Source organism: Polypterus senegalus, chromosome 3, assembly GCF_016835505.1.
Source record: "Polypterus senegalus isolate Bchr_013 chromosome 3, ASM1683550v1, whole genome shotgun sequence".
Taxonomy (NCBI): domain Eukaryota; kingdom Metazoa; phylum Chordata; class Cladistia; order Polypteriformes; family Polypteridae; genus Polypterus; species Polypterus senegalus.
Window position 1 is genome coordinate 38886242 of NC_053156.1, and position 18697 is coordinate 38904938.

Below are 18697 nucleotides of genomic sequence, written 5' to 3' on the forward strand. Positions count from 1 at the left end.
AGTCTATAAATACGAACCCCCAGCAAAATTTTCACTATATTGTTTCATTTAATGTAATTCGGAAGGGGGAAGGTCTTGTGTGTGTGTGTGTATATGTGTATATATGTGTATATGATATGATTTGCAAAGTTTCTTCCCGTACTCCTTATAAAGACTCCTCGCTCAATGGTTTCATCCTTGTAGTTTGCCGCCGGCAAGTATATTTATCCAGAATTTCAGTAAAACGAACTGCTTGCTGCAGTGGCTGTGGATGATAACCTTTGAAAATCCGCTGATAATTTTATAAATGTTTATTGCTGTTAACTGCCTCTTTGCAGATCGTTCAAAAAGTAAGTCGCCCATGTTGTGCTTAGCTGTGCTAAACCCTCCTCTAGGACGTTTTCAGCGTGCGTTTATATTGACAGTCAGCAAGTCCTGTGGAGGATTAAACCTCATTGACCGTATCTTTTTAATTTATTTGTTGTCTACCTGCCCTTCTGTGTCTTTTTTCATTCACTTTGACCACTGCAAGGTGAAGGTTCCATATCATATAGCACTTTACAAAGCCGATATGTAAGAAACAGTGAAGAGCAGAGCTGCCCTCTGCAGTAGCAAACGCGTCTCCTTCATTCTCTGGTAGTCTGAAGTTCTCTTTCAGAACTGCGAGGTGGAATGATTAATTTTTGTGAATTCTTCCTTGCTGCATTGCCATTTGATCGGTGGATTGTGAGCTGTCTCATTCTGAACACTTACATTATATGCGAGGCTTTATACTATGCAAGTTTTTCACGTCAGCCATGTAATAACATTTTAAATGACTCCTTGTGCTGAGTTCTCCTTATTCTTTTCAACAGTGTTGAGTGGCTTGCTTCTCATCGTGGTAACAACACCCATATTGATACAATGACCGAGGTGGGTTCTGACACTTTGGAGCCACTGAGTCAAGAGTCATTCCAGGACTTATGGAACATGGTGTAAGTATAAAGTAACAAGTCAGTGGGTTGTCAAGTTGTCATTCTTGCGTTTGCAACAAAGCCTGTGATGATGTTGTTCATTGAGTCTGACCGTATTACCTGAAGCACATCTTGAAAATGGAAAACTCAGCTAGATATGCTTGGTGTTCCAATAGGATGTCTGATGGAAACTTCATGCTTCTGTAGAGTAAAAACAGAAATTTAATTTAGAAAGACTGCAAACATCATCAGAAAGGAAAAACCACACTAACACATTAGGTCTAAAAATGAATAGTTTATTGCATTTCAGTTATTGAAAACAAGCATTATAGTGGAGTTAGCGCTGTTGTCTCATGGGTGTAGCATCGTGGGTTCATATACAGTGCTTGGTCTTTGTCCAGATTATAATGTTCCCTTCTTATCTGATTAGGGTTTTCCTCCATCAGGTTAGTTGTGACTCTGAATTGAGCCTAGTTGAGTGGCTTTCCTGGGCCTAAGTTGTATTTGATGCTGCCAGGGTAGACTTTGGCTCTTCATGACCTCAATCATATTAGGCAGGTTTGAGACTGTTCCCTTATTTTACTCTTTTTAAACCAGAATCATAAAGACCCTGAGGCAAATTCGGGTACAGGCTTTTGTCGCCCAGTTTATTAGTACAGTATCCAGCTTGCCTAATATGTTAGCTAGTTTAACAAGCATAAATTAGGAAATGTACATCTTGAGTATAAAGGTAAGTGTTTCATGTGGCTGCAACTGTAGTGAGGATGCTAAAGAAAATATTCCTGCCTTTTTTAGGTAATGTTATGTAAAGTATAAGAGCTTTCCCAGACTGGATTCAATTTTTCTGGGGTGTTGTCCATACACCCCACCTTGAAGTGATGTACAGTGGGATCTTTAAAATTGGGAATGTATATTTTCATTTTTAATGTGGTGTGTGCGTTTTTCTCTGCGCAGAAACACACATTGTTCTTACCCCAATTCCTGATAATTGTAGTCTTTTAATTCCTCTTTTTTGCCCAAATTTTCAGTCCAGCAAACTGTATTTAATGTTTCATTTCATAGTTGTAAAAGTGTTCTTTTGTGAATGTGTTTCAAAAGTATTTAATAGGCTGTTTACTCATTTTCATATATGAAGAAAATATGCCATCATGCAGTAGTATCATAAATAAAGTGAAACAAGTAGCATATAACAACTTTTAACGTCACACATCATAACAAAGCAGCTCTGTAGTACAATCATGTCCATGTATTGAAACACAAATTGCAGAATGGCCTGAACACAGCCCTCGCATCATTAATGCTCATGGCTTTGAAATGGAATGTCCAACAGACTTTTATAGGTATGTCTACCTATAAAATAATACTGAATGTGCGAAGGAACATGACTGACCAAACAGAGTATGGGCAAATAGGAATATAATTATACAGTGTACACAAGATACATGCACTACTGTATGTATTAAAGCAGTGCCTTTTTTTAAAGCCAGAGCCATTGCATTTATGCTTACACATTGTACATTGCAACCTCGCAATAACAATCAACATTTTGTGTTGTGCACTTTTTGTGGCATGTTGTATGCGTCATAAGAAAAGGCAAAATATGTACTATATCCAAGGCACAATGAAATAACTAAATACAATTTGTTTTTTTCCTATAACTTACGTCAAGTTGCTTTTTTTTTTTGGGTACTACCGCTGGGGACCCATTCCTGATTTTATCTGAATTCTTTTAATTACTGTATCTCATTTGCTGTTTCCATTTCGTATCTGGAAAGATGCTGTGTGTGTGGTTCATATTCTTTTTTTGTTTTTTTTTAATAGAAATATAAAACTAGTTTACTTTATAATTCACTTTTTATTTTGAGTTTGTCTCTATAATTATATCAGAAATCTACCAAAGTGTAGAGTTGGAAACCATTTTTCAGTGAAGGGTAACGGGTGTCAACATCTTAAACAACTGAAATATTCCAAAAACTGTAGGCAAGGAAATGAATGTATTGACCCCAGTATTTTAAAACCGTTTCTTTGCTTGTTTTCTAGATTAATACAGGTAAATATGTATATAGCAACATTAATTAAAAGGAGTGTATTTGAATTACAGCTTAGACCATGTGAGTACAAGCTGTAATTGAAATCTACTCCTTCTTTTAATTAGACCAAAGTATGGGAACCACAGCTTTTCAAATTCATCTAAATATGTTGATGTAAAATGCTGTTCTTTTTTCCAGGGCCATTCCAGACCAGGTCACCGGGGATTCTGAATGGCTTGACAATGTAAGTTTTTTTTAATTTTATTTTATTTTAACTGGGTTATTATATATTTTTATACATTGGGTCCTTGATGTGGAGTACTCTCCTTTGTGTATTCTGATACATTCACATTCTCACATGTGCAAATGATGTGCATTTTCTAAGATAAAGGGCATGGTTAGCTGAAAGTGTAGAGAAGTGTGTGTTTTTTTTTTTTTGAGCTTTGAGAATGCTGACATCCATTTTAAATCTTCCTCCTCTGTATTAGAAGTACGCTTGATGAGAAAGCTGATGAAATGCACTAAAATCCATAGAGAAATGTAGGTTTGAAAGGATAGAATTCTAGAGCAGTGATATTGGATGATGATTGAAAAATCTATGAGGAATTAGATGCCATACAAATATTATTTGTAAACATCTTTTGACTGTGTGGTAACTTGTAATTAGATCTGCATGACAATTAAAACGGCAATACTCTGAGCTTATGTACAAGGCAGGGCACTATATAAGAATGAAATAATGTAACACTTTAGGACCGCCCCCCTCCATCCCATTTGTAAAGCTGGACTTTGTTCTGTGAAATTGTCACTCCTAATTATTCCAAGAGTACATTATCTTCTCATTCCCCTGTCTTAATATGGACACCGTATCCTGTTTCTGAGACCTCGGCTACGCCAGTAGGGGAGGGTTGACTTGTATGATTGGCTGAATATTTTCATTTGACTTTCTTTTTGCTTTAGGCCTTAATCACTGATGATATGGACACTCTACAGCATGGATATATCTCAAGTAGCAATGAACTCTTCTCTGGTGTTCCTTTTGAAGCTATTAATCCAGTGCCATCGGGACTTGCTAGTAATGATACGGGTGCTCCATCAGCTTCTGTAGTTCCGTCCACTAAAGACTATCCTGGTGATGTTGGCTTCAAATTACGGTTCCAGCAATCAAGCACTGCCAAATCAGTTACTTGTACTGTAAGTTAAAATTTCTGATTACTAAAATGGCTTAGTTGTGTGTCAAGATTAGTTAGTTGGAAAATTTAATTTACTGGCAACTTTATTATAATAAATTCATGTATCTCTGTGATCATCAAGATTGTAAAACTGCTTTTAAACCCGACTGCACTAGTAAAGAACACCTAATGACTTTCGTCTTCTTGGCTTCAGTAGTTTTTGCTAATTCCTTTTAGTTACAAAAATATCAATTTGAGATGCTTCCTACAGAGGCCTTAATAAAAGTAAAGGCACCGAGTATGTAACTAGCTATACTAATTTGTTTAGTTTTGGTTCTTTTTGGGAAGGAATTTAAAAGGTGACTGTGGCAAAAGTTTAAGAAATTAAAACATATATTCTAAAATATTATGGCTACATTTTGAGCATGATGCATCTTACACAGCTAAAAAGTAAAAAAAAAAAAAAAACTAAGTGGCAGTTGTTTGGAGTGAAGGATGTAGCATTTGAACGCAAGTACTTTTTTGCGGACTGCACGTGGTAAAAAAAGGGGCTCGGAGCATGTAGTGACATGCCTTGACAATGAGCTTATGTCGCTGTTCATTCTGTAAAAGAACTTTACATTCTATAGAAAAATGTATTGTTTTTTTTTAGTTTAAAATGTATTTATTTTAAATAGTTTGTACATTTTATCGATGCACCAAGATGACTAGAAAATGTTTTAATCTTCCAAGCCTGAGTCTATAGTTGTATACTGTATCTATAAATATATGTAATTTTCTTTTCATTCAAATTGTGACACATTAGGATACACTTAGAACATTTTTATAAATGAAGCAAATACCTACATATTACTAAGATATTAAATGTTTTAAAACTTTTTCCATGCATTCCTATTACCTGGTTTAAATATGCAATGGACCTATGTGCAGTAAACTATTAATCTTGGTTTAAACTTGCCTTTTGCAGATCTTGGGTAACAATCCTAATGATTGCTAAAGTAAACTACCTTTAATATAAACCTATTTGTTTTGTTGTTCAAGGTCAAATTATAGTAAATGTATAAATGCGGTGCATAAGCAAATAGTCTTTTTCCTGAAGCAAAACCTCTTAGTGCTGCATAGTTAACCTGATAATATGTACATTTTAATAGAGCAATATGTTTGAAAATGGCTGATTTGGAAAGGGGTCTTAAAATAAATATATATATATATATAATATACTCTACTATTGTAGATCGAAACTTTACTCTTATTTCCGATTTAATACAACGCAAGTTTTCTCTGTCTCAGTAGCAGTTATTGTATTTTCGCAGACTAACAATTTAATTACACGGTTTATGGGATGTTTAAAAACACGTTTAATGCTAAGTGAGCTGACACATTGCACTTTTATAAGAAGAATGACTTGTCTAACCAATTTTAAAATTCAGTGATAGGTGTAATCTGTAACGTGACTATTCACCTTCATTATATACCACGTGAAACCTATTAGTAAATGTTGCACCTTGGTAAATGGTTTGCCAATAACGGCTATAGTAATAGTTTTGAATAATAAAATGAAACTGCCTTTATATATAAAAAAAAAAATCCCAAATCAGTAAGATTCAACGAATATATTTGCTTCACTTTAGAATTGCATTTTTAAAGAAAGAAACTAAACTTTTTACTTTTATTCCTTACCACCTTATTTCATAATCTGTATAAATGTTGTATGTCAGCATTTTTCTAAAAGCAGATGCAACCTTTACAAAAAAAAAAAAAGCAGAATGTTGCACATGAACAATGTTTTACATTAAATCACCTTACCGAATTGGAGCACTAATCCAACAAACTGTTCTTCAGGCTGATTCTCCTCTGTAAATATACTAGTAAATGGTTATATGTAAATCATTTTCTCCCAATGGATTTTTCTCCCTTTTACTGATGTATAAGATGAAGTTCACTCCAAACGGGGGATGGGCAATGCTAGGGTGCCGACCATTTTCCACATTCAGCCAAGGAAGAGAAATGACTTCTTTTAGACCAGATTCTTTTTTTTGGGTTAATCTGGAGATGCAAGGGTTAATGCAGTATGGTTAGGCCCTGCCCATGTAGTCTGGTAACATGCGCACGCACACACAGACACACACAGACACCCACCCACAAAATGCTCATATCTGGGATTTGCCAAGACATGTCTATTTCAGGGGGGGGTGGTTTGGGCGGAGGCAGAAGAGAGAACTTGTCACAGCTGTGCCTTCTGAGACCACTTCTTCTGCTTTCCAGGTGAACAGGTAGGATGCTCTTCTGTATGATTTGATTTACTGGGCAGCAGTAGCATATATACGTGTGTCTCATTTGCAGCTGGGAAATAGTTCTTGCATATATTATCTTTTCATTTATATAATGCAGATTTTTTTTTTTATTTAGAAGTGGACAGCATGTTTTTTAATTTGCAGTATATCAAAGTAAACATTTTGAAAGAACTTTGCCTGTGGACAAAAATTAATAGAATTTGTGGATTAATTTTTTTTTAAAGCTACAATACATATGTAATTTAATCTCAAATTAAATATATATATTTTTTAAACATATAAACATTTAGTACATCTTGTACTGGTTTCTTGCTCCAGTCTTTATTTTGCTTGGTACTACTTGCAGTATTCACTCTGAAAGTGTTTTGAGCTCTAGTAACAAATCAAATTAATCAAGTGAGCTCAGCTGAAAACCATAGCAGAAGTCTAAATAAGGAGATAGTCACAAACTTGAGGGAAAGAAATGTTCTCAAGATTTGGGGAATATTTTCAACATGTAAACAAAATTCAAATGAATCTCCTTGATTTGCATCACATTGAAACATGGCAAAATTAATTTTTAATAGTTAACTGGAAGTACAGCTCAAGAAGACTTGAGAGAGCTTTCTATTTAAATTGCAAAGTGTGTGGTGTTTATTTATTTTATGTGTCTTATCTTCACACAGAGCCTAAGCTATTGTGCAACTTCCCATCTAGCTTTATTTTAAGTTTGTCTGTGTTTTTAAAGCTTTGTTAACTTAGTGACCATAAAAAGACACAGCTGAAATGGTAAGCTTATGTATGTCAGTTATCTGAAGGACTTGTCTTTATATTCCTTTTTTGATATCCATATCCAAAACAGGTTGTTTATGTAGTTTTGGGATTTTTTTTATTTAACTGCCCTTTATGTTGGTTACTATATACCAAGTGTTGAGGTGTGTGTATTTCCCTCCCCAAACCCCTTGCCCCCTTTGCTTTTGCTTGCAGGTAACCGGGGGTATGGGTCTGGGATTTTATGCTGTGCTAGTGAAACATACATATCTAAAGTCTTAAAATCCTGCAAAATGCTAGCTATAAACGGTAAACTCTCCACTCATTGTTTATAAGCAGAATTCGTAATCAAATGGGATTATGAATAGAAGTACTTGCAGTGACCATGCTTTTATTTACAGTGAACCTTTTTGCACGGCAGGTTGACACTACCTAAAATTGTTTGGATTTCCAGAACATATCAGGTCATGTGCTTTTAAGACCAAGAAAAATGTTATAACCCCAATAGTTTACAAGAATCAGAATAAAGGACATTAACATTTTTATATTGTATGTATGGTGTGTGGGTGTATGAAAATATATTACTGCACTGTCACTGTCATTTCATCCCCTCCAAAATGACTGGAAATAATTACCCATTCAAGAAGCTACACTTGGAATTCTTTAAGAATTTTTAACCTTGTGTAGCAAGCAAGCTGTGCCTTTGGTTTTATGGTCTCCATTATCAATTAGGAAACATATGTAAAGGCATTCTATTGGAAGGTACAATATTTTTAAAACCAATATTAAAGGGTGTATAAAATATATCCTGTGCTTGGCCAGTATGGCCACTTGTGTGTGAAACGCAAAACAAATTTTAAAATCTTCTTAGGCAACTGATATGTGGTATTAGATTATTTTATATAAATAAGAAGACAATCGAAGGAAGCTAGAGCTCTATTAACGCACTACGAAGTATTCTCTGAGATCCCATTTAAGAACCCGTTTGCATGAGCAACTTGAAATTGGTTTAAGTTTTTTTTTTTGGCCAGGTATGTGGATGTACAGCAGCTTATACTTCATGAGAAACCAGATCTCTTTACATTTGCATTGTTTTCGAATTACTCTGCTTCATTACAGCATGATCCAGTTTCTTTTTGCCCTTAATAATACAGGTAAACTTCTGTTACAACAAACTGCCAGAGACCTACAAAATTTTGTTGTAATGAGATTCTGTATTTGTTGCTATAGTGCTTTCTTAAACTTGCATCCAGGCGTTTGCAATCATTTCAATAGCTTCTTTCGCATTTATTTTAATCTTCTCCTGTCTACAAGTTATGATGACAAGAATGTTTCTCAGCATTTCCTTGCAAATGATACACTTTCAGGGTGCGAATGATGCCCAAACCCAATGGCAGAAGCACTGCTGTGCAATTGGGTTGGAGGAATTCATCCTGAACATTATCTAAATGTGGAAGCATGTTGTGTGCAGCACAGTTATCAATCAGAAGCTGAATAATCCTTAATATTGTGAGGTTTCTGAACACTTTTGGGATCCCCCCACCCAACGGGAACGTTACGCCGAAGTGGATCCCAAAGCGTAATTGCTGCATCTGTGGAAGATTGTCCATTTCCGGGGCAGGGCATCCACAGGCTCGCAATGCTGCAGTGAGGTGCCACAAAAGCAAATCCTAAAAATTGTGGGCATGCTATAAGTTCCTGTCTTGCACCCCAAAACACAAGGCTTAGTCTCAGTACTTTAGCAAAACCAGCTTGAATCAGGACCAGCATGGTTATTTATTGTAGCGGGACCTGCCACTCTCCTATACTCGGACACAGCAGTCAGGCAGGGTCATGGCCAGGTTAGTGGCCAAGTAATACTGTGTCCTGCATCACCCATCGAGATCTTTTCTGTTTGCTTTGGTGAAGAGCTGCCCCAGGTGCCTTTTGTTAAATTGCAGTTATATTTTGGGTACATGGGTCAAGTGGACTGGCAAATTGTTATATTCCCATATACAGTTAGGTCAATAAATATTTGGACAGAGACAATTTTTTTTTTTCTCCTAATTTTGGTTCTGTACATTACCACAATGAATTTTAAATGAAACAACTCGGATGCAGTTGAAGTTCAGACTTTCAGCTTTAATTCAGTGGGTTGAACAAAATGATTGCATAAAAATGTGAGGCAACTAAAGCATTTTTTAAACACAATCCCTTCATTTCAGGGGCTCAAAAGTAATTGGACAATTGACTCAAAGGCTGTTTCATGGGCAGGTGTGGGCAAGTCTGTTATGTCATTATCAATTAAGCAGATAAAAGACCTGGAGTTGATTTGAGGTGTGGTGCTTGCATGTGGAAGATTTTGCTGTGAACAGACAACATGCGGTCAAAGGAGCTCTTCATGCAGGTGAAAGAAGCCATCCTTAACACTAGAATTACCAGAGCCAACGAAAAAACTCGTAATTCCGTCCCACCTTAAACTGCTTCTTAAATCCCTTCACACCTCTCCAGCAGCCTTTGTCTTCTAAATGTGCTGATAAAGAGAAGCCGGCTATTCCATCCCCCACCAATTTAGAATGTGCACGAACTTCTCTCAGCTCATGCCTTGATTGAGTATCTGGGAGTGAAGTGGAGTTTTAGAGTGAAATAATAGATCGTTGTTTGGAACACACGCATTTCGTGTCTGTTCCGTTTCTACAGTAATCTGTGTCAACACATTGTTAAAACAGAAACTTTTTTTATATTCTAGTAGTAGATGACAAAATGTAGGCATAAACTATATAATGTATGAAGCCTGAAGCCCAAATAGCAAAGAAACATTTTCACAAGAATAACACAATTGCACTTTTATTCAAACATATAACTGCAGAAACAAAAAGCCTTAACATGCGACATTGACACCAGTTTACTGTAACTGACTCCGTGGCTCAATAGACTCAGCCCCCGCTTGGGAATCAAAGGGTCGCGGGTTCGATCCTGCCCCTCCGCTTTGAGAAGTAAACTGCTCTTGTCTTACTGTTTTAGAATAAAAGCATACATTTGATTTCAGTCTGTAACAGCCGGTGCAATTTATGATCCTTGTAAAGGTTAGCTTTTTTTATTCACTTTTCACTCTCTCAGTCGCGTTCAGAATCAATCCATACAACCCCATCTGACACGGCTGTTTTCACTAAAGACGCGCTATAGCTCTGCAGTGTACCACGATGCATACTAACGCACAATCACACACACACCCCCAGTTCTGACACACAAACGCTGGCGAAGCTGCCTTCTTCGTATCTCACCGTCACTTGCTTTTCGTTTTATTGAGTGTTCCTGCCAGTCCCCGCATGTTGCTGTATGCTTTTCTTTTGTACTACAGGACATGCAGAGGAAAGAATGGTAAAGACCAGTAACTTCGGCGCTATATGCAATCATCAGACACTCCCCATCTGCCCGTGTCGCTCAAGCACAGGAACATATATTGGTGTAAAATATAACAAAAGTGCACTTTTATTCAAGTGCACTTTTTCCATCGCTTTTCCTGTAAGAAGCAGTGTACACACTTCTCTCTATGCTGTGGTTTCTATTACACACCTGAAAGAAAGAGACAATATATGTGAAAATATAATCGCACTAATGCAATATTATTTGAAAACGAACAGCGTCAGATCGGGTGTGAATTTATGCAGGAACTGGAAATTCTCTGATGCGGACCTTCCCCCAGGGAAGAAAGTACAGTGTGAGGTGCTCATTCAGTGTAATAGAAACCATAGCACAGAGAAGTGTATACACTGCAACAAGTACACGTGTCGTAAATGTAGGAAGTACGGTCCTTGGGTGTGTGGGAACTGTTAATATTTGAATGTGATGATTTCATATAGCACGGAATGAAAATCTGCACTTCTTAGCATTGCACCATGCAAGGTGTCGTATCAATCGCCTACTGTAACTTGCTTTCTTTTTTCTTCGGTTATACAGGTAGTTTTGAATAAAAGTGCACTTGTTTTGTTTGCGAAATGAAGTGTCTGCGTGCACTTTTCGTGGCATTACACTTGTATTTTTTGAGCATGCCAGTTTGAGCAGTATAAAAAGTATTGAAAAGTATAACAAAACAACGGGCAGATGGGGAGTGTCTGATGATTGCATATAGCGCCGAACTTACTGCTCTTTACTATTCTCTCCTCTGCGCCCTCGAGTACAAAAGAAACAGAATACAGACGCGCTATAGCTCTGTGCTGTACCACGATGCATACTAACGCCCCCCCACCCGGTTCTGACACACAGACGCTGGCGAAGCTGCCTTCTTCGTATCTCACCGTCACTTGATTTTCTTTTATTCAGTTTTATTGAGTGTTCCTGCCAGTCCCGCATGTTGCTGTATGCTGGATAGAGAGAAGTGTGTACACTGCTTCTTACAGGAAAAGGCGATGGAAAAAGTGCACTTGAATAAAAGTGCACTTTTGTTATACCTTTACACAAATATATATTCCTGTGCTTGAACGACACGGGCAGATGGGGAGTGTCTGATGATTGCATATAGCGCCGAAGTTACTGGTCTTTACCATTCTTTCCTCTGCATGTCCTGTAGTACAAAAGAAAAAGCATACAGCAACATGCGGGACTGGCAGGAACACTCAATAAAACGAAAAGCAAGTGACGGTGAGATACGAAGAAGGCAGCTTCGCCAGCGTTTGTGTGTCAGAACCTTTGGGGGTGATTGTGCGTTAGTATGCATCGTGGTACACTGCAGAGCTATAGCGTCTTTAGTGAAAACAGCCGTGTCAGATGGGGTTGTATGGATTGATTCTGAACGCGACTGAGAGAGTGAAAAGTGAATAAAAAAAAAAAAGCTAACCTTTACAAGGATCATAAACTGCACCGGCTGTTACAGACTGAAATCAAATGTATGCTTTTATTCTAAAACAGTAAGATAAGAGCAGTTTACTTCTCAAAACGGAGGGGCACAGGATCGAACCCGCGACCCCTTGATTCCAAGCGGGGCTGAGTCTATTGAGCCACGGAGTCAGTTACAGTAAACTGGTGTCAATGTCGCCTGTTAAGGCGGCTTTTTGTTTCTGCAGTTATATGTTTGAATAAAAGTGCAATTGTGTTATTCTTGTGAAAATGTTTCTTTGCTATTTGGACTTCAGGCTTCATACATTATATAGTTTATGCCTACATTTTGTCATCTACTACTAGAATATAAAAAAAGTTTCTGTTTTAACAATGTGTTGACACAGATTACTGTAGAAACGGAACAGACATGAAATGCGTGTGTTCCAAACAACGATCTATTATTTCCGCTCTAAAACTCCACTTCACTCCCAGATACTCAATCAAGGCATGAGCTGAGAGAAGTTCGTGCACGTTCTAAATTGGTGGGGGGATGGAATAGCCGACTTCTTTATCAGCACATTTAGAAGACAAAGGGCGCTGGCGGAGAGGTGTGAAGGGATTTAAGAAGCAGTTTAAGGTGGGACGGAATTACGAGTTTTTTCGTAGGCTCTGGTAATTCTAGTGTTAAGCTGAGAAAACAGAAAAAACTCAACCGAGAAATTGCTACAATATTACGAGTGTCAAAATCTACAGTTTGGTACATCCTGAGAACTCGGCAACGCAAAAAGACCTGGACGTCCACGGAAGGCAACAGTGGTGGATGATCGCAGAATCATTTCCATTTTGAAGAGAAACCCCTTCACAACAGCCAACCAATTGAACAACACTCTCCAAGAGGTAGGCGTATCGATATCCAAGTCTACCATAAAGAGAAGACTGCATGAAAGTAAATACAGAGGGTGCACTGCAAGGTGCAAGCTACTCCTAAGCCTCAAGAATAGAAAGACTAGGTTGGACTTTGCTAAAGAACATCTAAAAAAGCCAGCACAGTTCTGGAAAAACATTCTTTGGACAGATGCAACCCAGATCTACCTCTACCAGAATGATGACAAGAAAAAAGTATGGAGAAGGTGTGGAACAGCTCATTATCCAAAGCATACCTCGTCATCTGTAAAACAAGGTGGAGGCAGTGTGATGGCTTGGGCGTGCCTGGCTGCCAGTGGCACCAGTGTTTATTGATGATGTGACACAGGACAGAAGCAGCCGAATGAATTCTGAGGTGTTCAGAGACATACTGTCTGCTCAAATCCAGCTAAATGCAGTCCAATTGATTTGGGTGGTGTTTTATGATACAGATGGACAATGACCCAAAACATACAGCCAAAGCAACCCATGAGTTTACTAAAGCAAAGCAGTGGAAAATTCTTGAATGGCCAAGTCGGTCACCTGATCTTAACCCAAATGAGCATGCATTTCACTTGTTGAAGACTAAACTTCGGACAGAAAGGCCCACAAACAAACAGCAACTGAAAGCCTCTGCAGTAAAGGCCTGGCAGAGCATTAAAAAGGAGGAAACCCAGCAACTGATGATGTCCATGAGTTCAAGACTTCAGGCTGTAATTGCCAGGAAAGGGTTTTCAACCAAGTATTAGAAATGAACATTTTATTTCCAGTTATTTAATTTGTCCAATTACTTTTGAGCCCCTGAAATAGATTGTGTGTGTGGTGTGTGGTTTTTTGTTTTTTTTTTTTTGTATTTTTTTTTAAATGCTTTAGTTGCCTCACATTTTTATGCAATCTTTTTTATTCAACCCACTCAATTAAAGCTGAAAGTCTGCACTTCAAGTGCATCTGAGTTGTTTCATCTAAAATTCATTGTGGTGATGTACAGAACCAAAAATTAAAAAAAAGTTGTCTCTGTCCAAATATTTATGGACCTAACTGTATCTAGTGAACAGATTTCAATATACTGTTCAACTGGCATTAGACAGAGGTATGCCATTGATCCACTCAAATTTTCAGAGAAAAGTGAATACCTTTGTTAAAGTGCCGTTTGAGTTTTGCTACCCCAGTGCAGTTACATGTGTCAGACTGACTGGTAAACTTGACAATGAAGGAATTTTTAATTGTGATGTTTAATGGGCACTGTAAAAGGCTAAATGGTGTTGGACCACACTGGTTGTCAGTTTTGAGAAAATGTAGAAGCCTTTAAGTTGCAGTTGAGTTTTGCACAGACCAATGTGAGTACCTTGGTCAAATTGACTGGGAAAATTTGTCACATTCCCATTTTTGATGACTAGGATTAACTTTTCTTTTTTTTTTCATAGCTTTGTGACAAGATTACTTTTTATGATGCAGTTGAGATTTGCCTGGCTCAAAATGAGTTAATCGGTCAAATTGGCTGGCAAACTTGCCATATCCAATGACTAAGTTTCACTATGATGCTCAATTGCCATTTTAAAGGGTTAAATGGCACTGGACCACCCTGATTTTTAATAACTTTGTGACATGGATGCCTTTTTAAAATTTCAGTTTTAGTTTTTTTTGTTCCAACATGGTTACCTAGGTCATATTGACTGGCAAAGTTGGTACACTGTAATCCGATGAATGAGATTTATGTGATAGTTTTATTGTCCCAGACAAAAGAAAAGTGCTTTGTTTCCTGGGATAGACTCCAACTTCTCTCTGCCTCTGCTTAGGATAAAGTGGGTTTAGAAATTGGATGGTTGCATGGATAAATATGCAAATCTCTCTATTATATAAAAAAAAAAAAATCGTGGGATGAGAATTCCCAGAAAGGGTTTTTTCTTTCCCCAAGTCCTACGAGATGAGACTTTGGCCCTGAGATTTTTTTCCAAGTCACGCCCTCCTCTAAACCATATTTAACCACTTGCGTGGTACTCTCCCCTCTCATTCATGTGAATGCTTTTGTCAGACACAGTTCCTGCACTCTCATTCTTACAAATTTTAACATTTTTCAAACTCGGTCGTATTCTATCCAAATCTTATTGAAGAATTTCATCAGAAATGGTTATCAACTGAAAAAATGAGTACATGGGCAATCTTAGCACAGAGAAACGATGTTAATCGAATTAACGACAAAAATGAAGATCGGTTACTCAGCAAATTGGTTAAATGCGTCTGAATAGACTATGCTGAAACATTTGATGCTTTCATCTTCCGCACGATCACCACCAACTTACAATATCCCAAAGAACATCTACAACCGTTAACACGGTACGGTCTTCCACCACTCAAATTACTGTATAAAGAAGGTTGTATCCAGGAAAGGTAATGTAGAATATCTTCCGCAGATAACATTAGACATTCTGTTTTACATAAACAAGATATTTCTGGTTTAAGTGTGAGATTTCCTATTCCCTCCGTGTGTTCATCCCTGTTTAAATACTGTATGTGCTCTAGGGTGGCATCTGAACAGAAAATATAAACAGTAGATGTGATATAAAGACATGCAAGTGTCTGTTATAATTAGATGAGTTAAAACATTTTGGCTGCTGAACTGTACCACATCAGTTGTGTGTGTATGTATATTTTGTGGCTTTCACATTCCTCCTTTTTTGGTTTTTTTTTTTTTTCTTTTCTTTCCCATTTTCTGCTAACCTCTTGCACTATAACTATTGGGTGTTTTTAACAGAGAGAAACTTCCACACTTTTAAGTTTTTAGCAGCATTTAAACCTGCCCAAAGTGGGGACGAGGTTAGAGTCCTGCAATTCATCTTTTATTAAAGGGTTTGATTTGGCCTTTTATTTTACAGAGTATAAGACTGACGTTATGCAGTTATTGTAAAATTTAAAAATGCAAGTTTAACTTTTACATTTTGATGGATAGTCCAATCTAAATTGTCTGTATGTGTGCATGGTGAGGGTTTTAATTGTAATTTGTAAACAAATGAAAATAGTTGCTGTTTTTTTCCACAAACCAAGGTAAAACATTGGCTGTTTTAGTATAATTCTCTTATTATCATATACATACGTGTATATGCTTTCTAAAACAATATATACACACTTGTATCAATGTACATATGGTACAATTTTTTTAAAATAAGAATATCTCTGTACAAGGCCAGAGAATCTGTTATATTTGCATGTCAAATTCTGTGCAGTAGAATGGTTTGCTTCATAATGTATCCTGGCATTAATCATGGATGGATTTATTTTCAAAATGTAATCTTGCACATTTAATTTTTTAGATTTATCCATAATTTTCATTCTTTGTTTCTCCCCTCATAGTACTCTCCTGTGTTGAACAAGTTGTTCTGCCAGCTTGCAAAAACCTGCCCAGTTCAGATGACTGTGGATAAGCCTCCTCCACCAGGTACTTTGATTCGAGCCACCGCAGTTTATAAGAAGTCTGAGCATGTGGCTGATGTGGTGCGCCGTTGCCCTCATCATGAACAAACTACTGAAAATAATGAAGGTAAACATTTTAAAGCAATCTTCCTTGTCTTTAGTAAATGTTGCCTCATTTGGAACTTTTCACTTGAAAGCAAATGATTTTTATTGCAATAACTTCTTGTAAGTTAATATTTAGATAAAAAGAGAGTTCATAGATTTGAGCACATGTTGTACTTTTAGCAAGAAAGAGACTTGGGCATGGTGAAGTTCCCAAAGGCGAGCTGAGAGCAAAACTAAGATGTTTGTTTTTTATTAGGTCCAGCTCCCCGCAGCCATCTGATCAGAGTTGAGGGGAATCATCAGGCAGAATACTGGGATGACCTGAATACCAAGCGCCAGAGTGTTACTGTCCCGTATGAGACACCCCAGGTAATGATGAATTTCTTTTTAGGCAAACACAAGTACTTAAGTTGTGTGAGAAGTTGTAAATGAGCATTGGCTTGATGGTTTGCTCAGTAAATGTTTGTGGGTTTTTCTTTTTCATTTTGTAGAGAGCATATTGTGTATGATAAACATTTGTTTCTCAATATAAATGTTCATTTTGATGTTTTTGCTCATTCTTGTATAGCTAAACCAGTTTGTTTAGGTGCGCTTCCAAGATTAAAGAAGCTTTGTTCTCCAAAAATCTGCTTTCATAAAGGAATGTTGTCCCATTGATTTTTACATTGAGGTTTTATTAAAACTTAAGTTTTTGAGAAATTGTCTATAGTCCTTTTTTGCTAGGGGTTTCAGTTTAACTAGAAACAGACTTTCAGATATGTTTGGGTATTTTTGAATGTGGTTTACATCTGTACCAAGATTAATATAGTTTTCTCTTTTTATATTAGGTTTTTCTTTTTTTTTTTTCTGACCATACTTGTTAATTCAGTTTAATTTTAGTTTTCCTTCATTGTTTATTTTTAGTTTTAATTTAAAATTTTATTTCACAAAGACATTTCTATTTTATTTTTTTATATCTATTAGTTCCAGTTTTAGTAATTATGGTATGGTTAAAGAGCTACTATATAGTTTTGTGTCACAATCAGACAGAACTGTACACTTAATGGTTTTGGATATAATTTGAGTTTAATGTTAGTGGAAGCTTACTACACATTGTTTACTAACTGGTTTTGTTTTTGTGTGATAAAAACAAACATAATTAAAAACAGATACTAAAATATGAGCAATTTTATAAATTTTAAGAAATATCTATGTCATTTGTGCTGAACAAATATGTGCTGACTGTTTGCACTTTTCACCTTTTCCTTTTCTTGCCCAGAATGGACCTATTTGTGATGAAATGTAGGTGATTTAAGGTTTGAGGGTTTTTTGTTTTTTTTTTTTTTATTTTTAAAATACTCTGTCTACAACACAACAACATATCCTGCTCTAAGACAATGTGCTTACAATTAATGCCTTCAATATCGCATTCAAAAATCTCCCATACTGGGCTTTGTTTTCTATCAGCCATATTGATCTTTTACTCCATCTCGGGCATGTAAAAGTTATAGACTGAATTTTGCCACCTGCAGGCCTGAAAAGATATAAAAAATCAGAAAGTAGATTCTACTGTGTTCTGACAGATGTGATCATGGAAAAACTGGGCTGTTGGCCTTGAATCAGTGTGCAGATCGCACCTAATTGTATTGAGGAAAACCAAGAAAAACAAGCATTTAGTGTCCAGGTTAGGGGTAATGAAATTTGAATAGCCCATGCAGAAGTACAGTAAACCCTTAACGAGCAGAGAAAGGGCAGGTAATAGGAGTATGGACAGCCACAAACTACAGAAACCGCATCTGAGATTAGGAAACATATATGCATTTTCTAAACCCGCCTATCCAGAGCAGGATCACAGGAATCCTGGAGCCTATCCTAGCAGGTTTGGATGCAAGGCAGGAAAAATCATTGGTATGTAATATGTATGCTATGGCTGATGTGAAGAACAAAGAGTATAATATTTCTAATATTTGGTTTGAGAGAGATTGAAGAGAGGGAGATAATCCAGTGGCAGAATTATGTTTAAAAATATTTAGCTTCCTAATATCAAGTGTTTTGAGCTGTGAATGTAAACTAAAAAAGATAAATTAATAATAAATAATGAATAAATACAAAAACACAATAGTAGGTTTAGTTTTTCACCACTTGACAGAGTTGCTTCACCTACCTACCTGTAGTTCAGCAGAGACATTGCCAACTCAGATTTTACATGGTTTGTATTGCTTTGTTGTCAAATAACCTTTTTAAAGCAAACATATTTGGTCAGCAACAATATGCGCATCTTGTTTGTTGACCTTGTCAGTCCCTCGATCCGTGCCATTTTATTTTCA

The 18697-nt window shown here is 36.8% G+C and overlaps 1 protein-coding gene across 5 annotated transcripts in view; it reads left to right on the plus strand.

Moving 5' to 3' along the window:
* The window catches only part of tp53 (tumor protein p53), an 89673-nt gene that overhangs the window by 49272 nt on the left and 21704 nt on the right, over positions 1 to 18697 (plus strand). For 3 of the 5 annotated variants that reach the window (XM_039746986.1, XM_039746987.1, XM_039746984.1), the window contains exons 2-6: positions 834 to 953; positions 3161 to 3206; positions 3923 to 4156; positions 16227 to 16413; positions 16648 to 16760. In XM_039746986.1, coding sequence (XP_039602920.1) covers positions 883 to 953; positions 3161 to 3206; positions 3923 to 4156; positions 16227 to 16413; positions 16648 to 16760 — 651 coding nt within the window. In that variant the 5' untranslated portion in view covers positions 834 to 882. Of the gene's footprint in view, positions 1 to 304; positions 330 to 833; positions 954 to 3160; positions 3207 to 3922; positions 4157 to 6388; positions 6408 to 16226; positions 16414 to 16647; positions 16761 to 18697 lie in introns of those variants that run through there. The other 2 variants (XM_039746988.1, XM_039746989.1) reach the window with 2 other exon arrangements.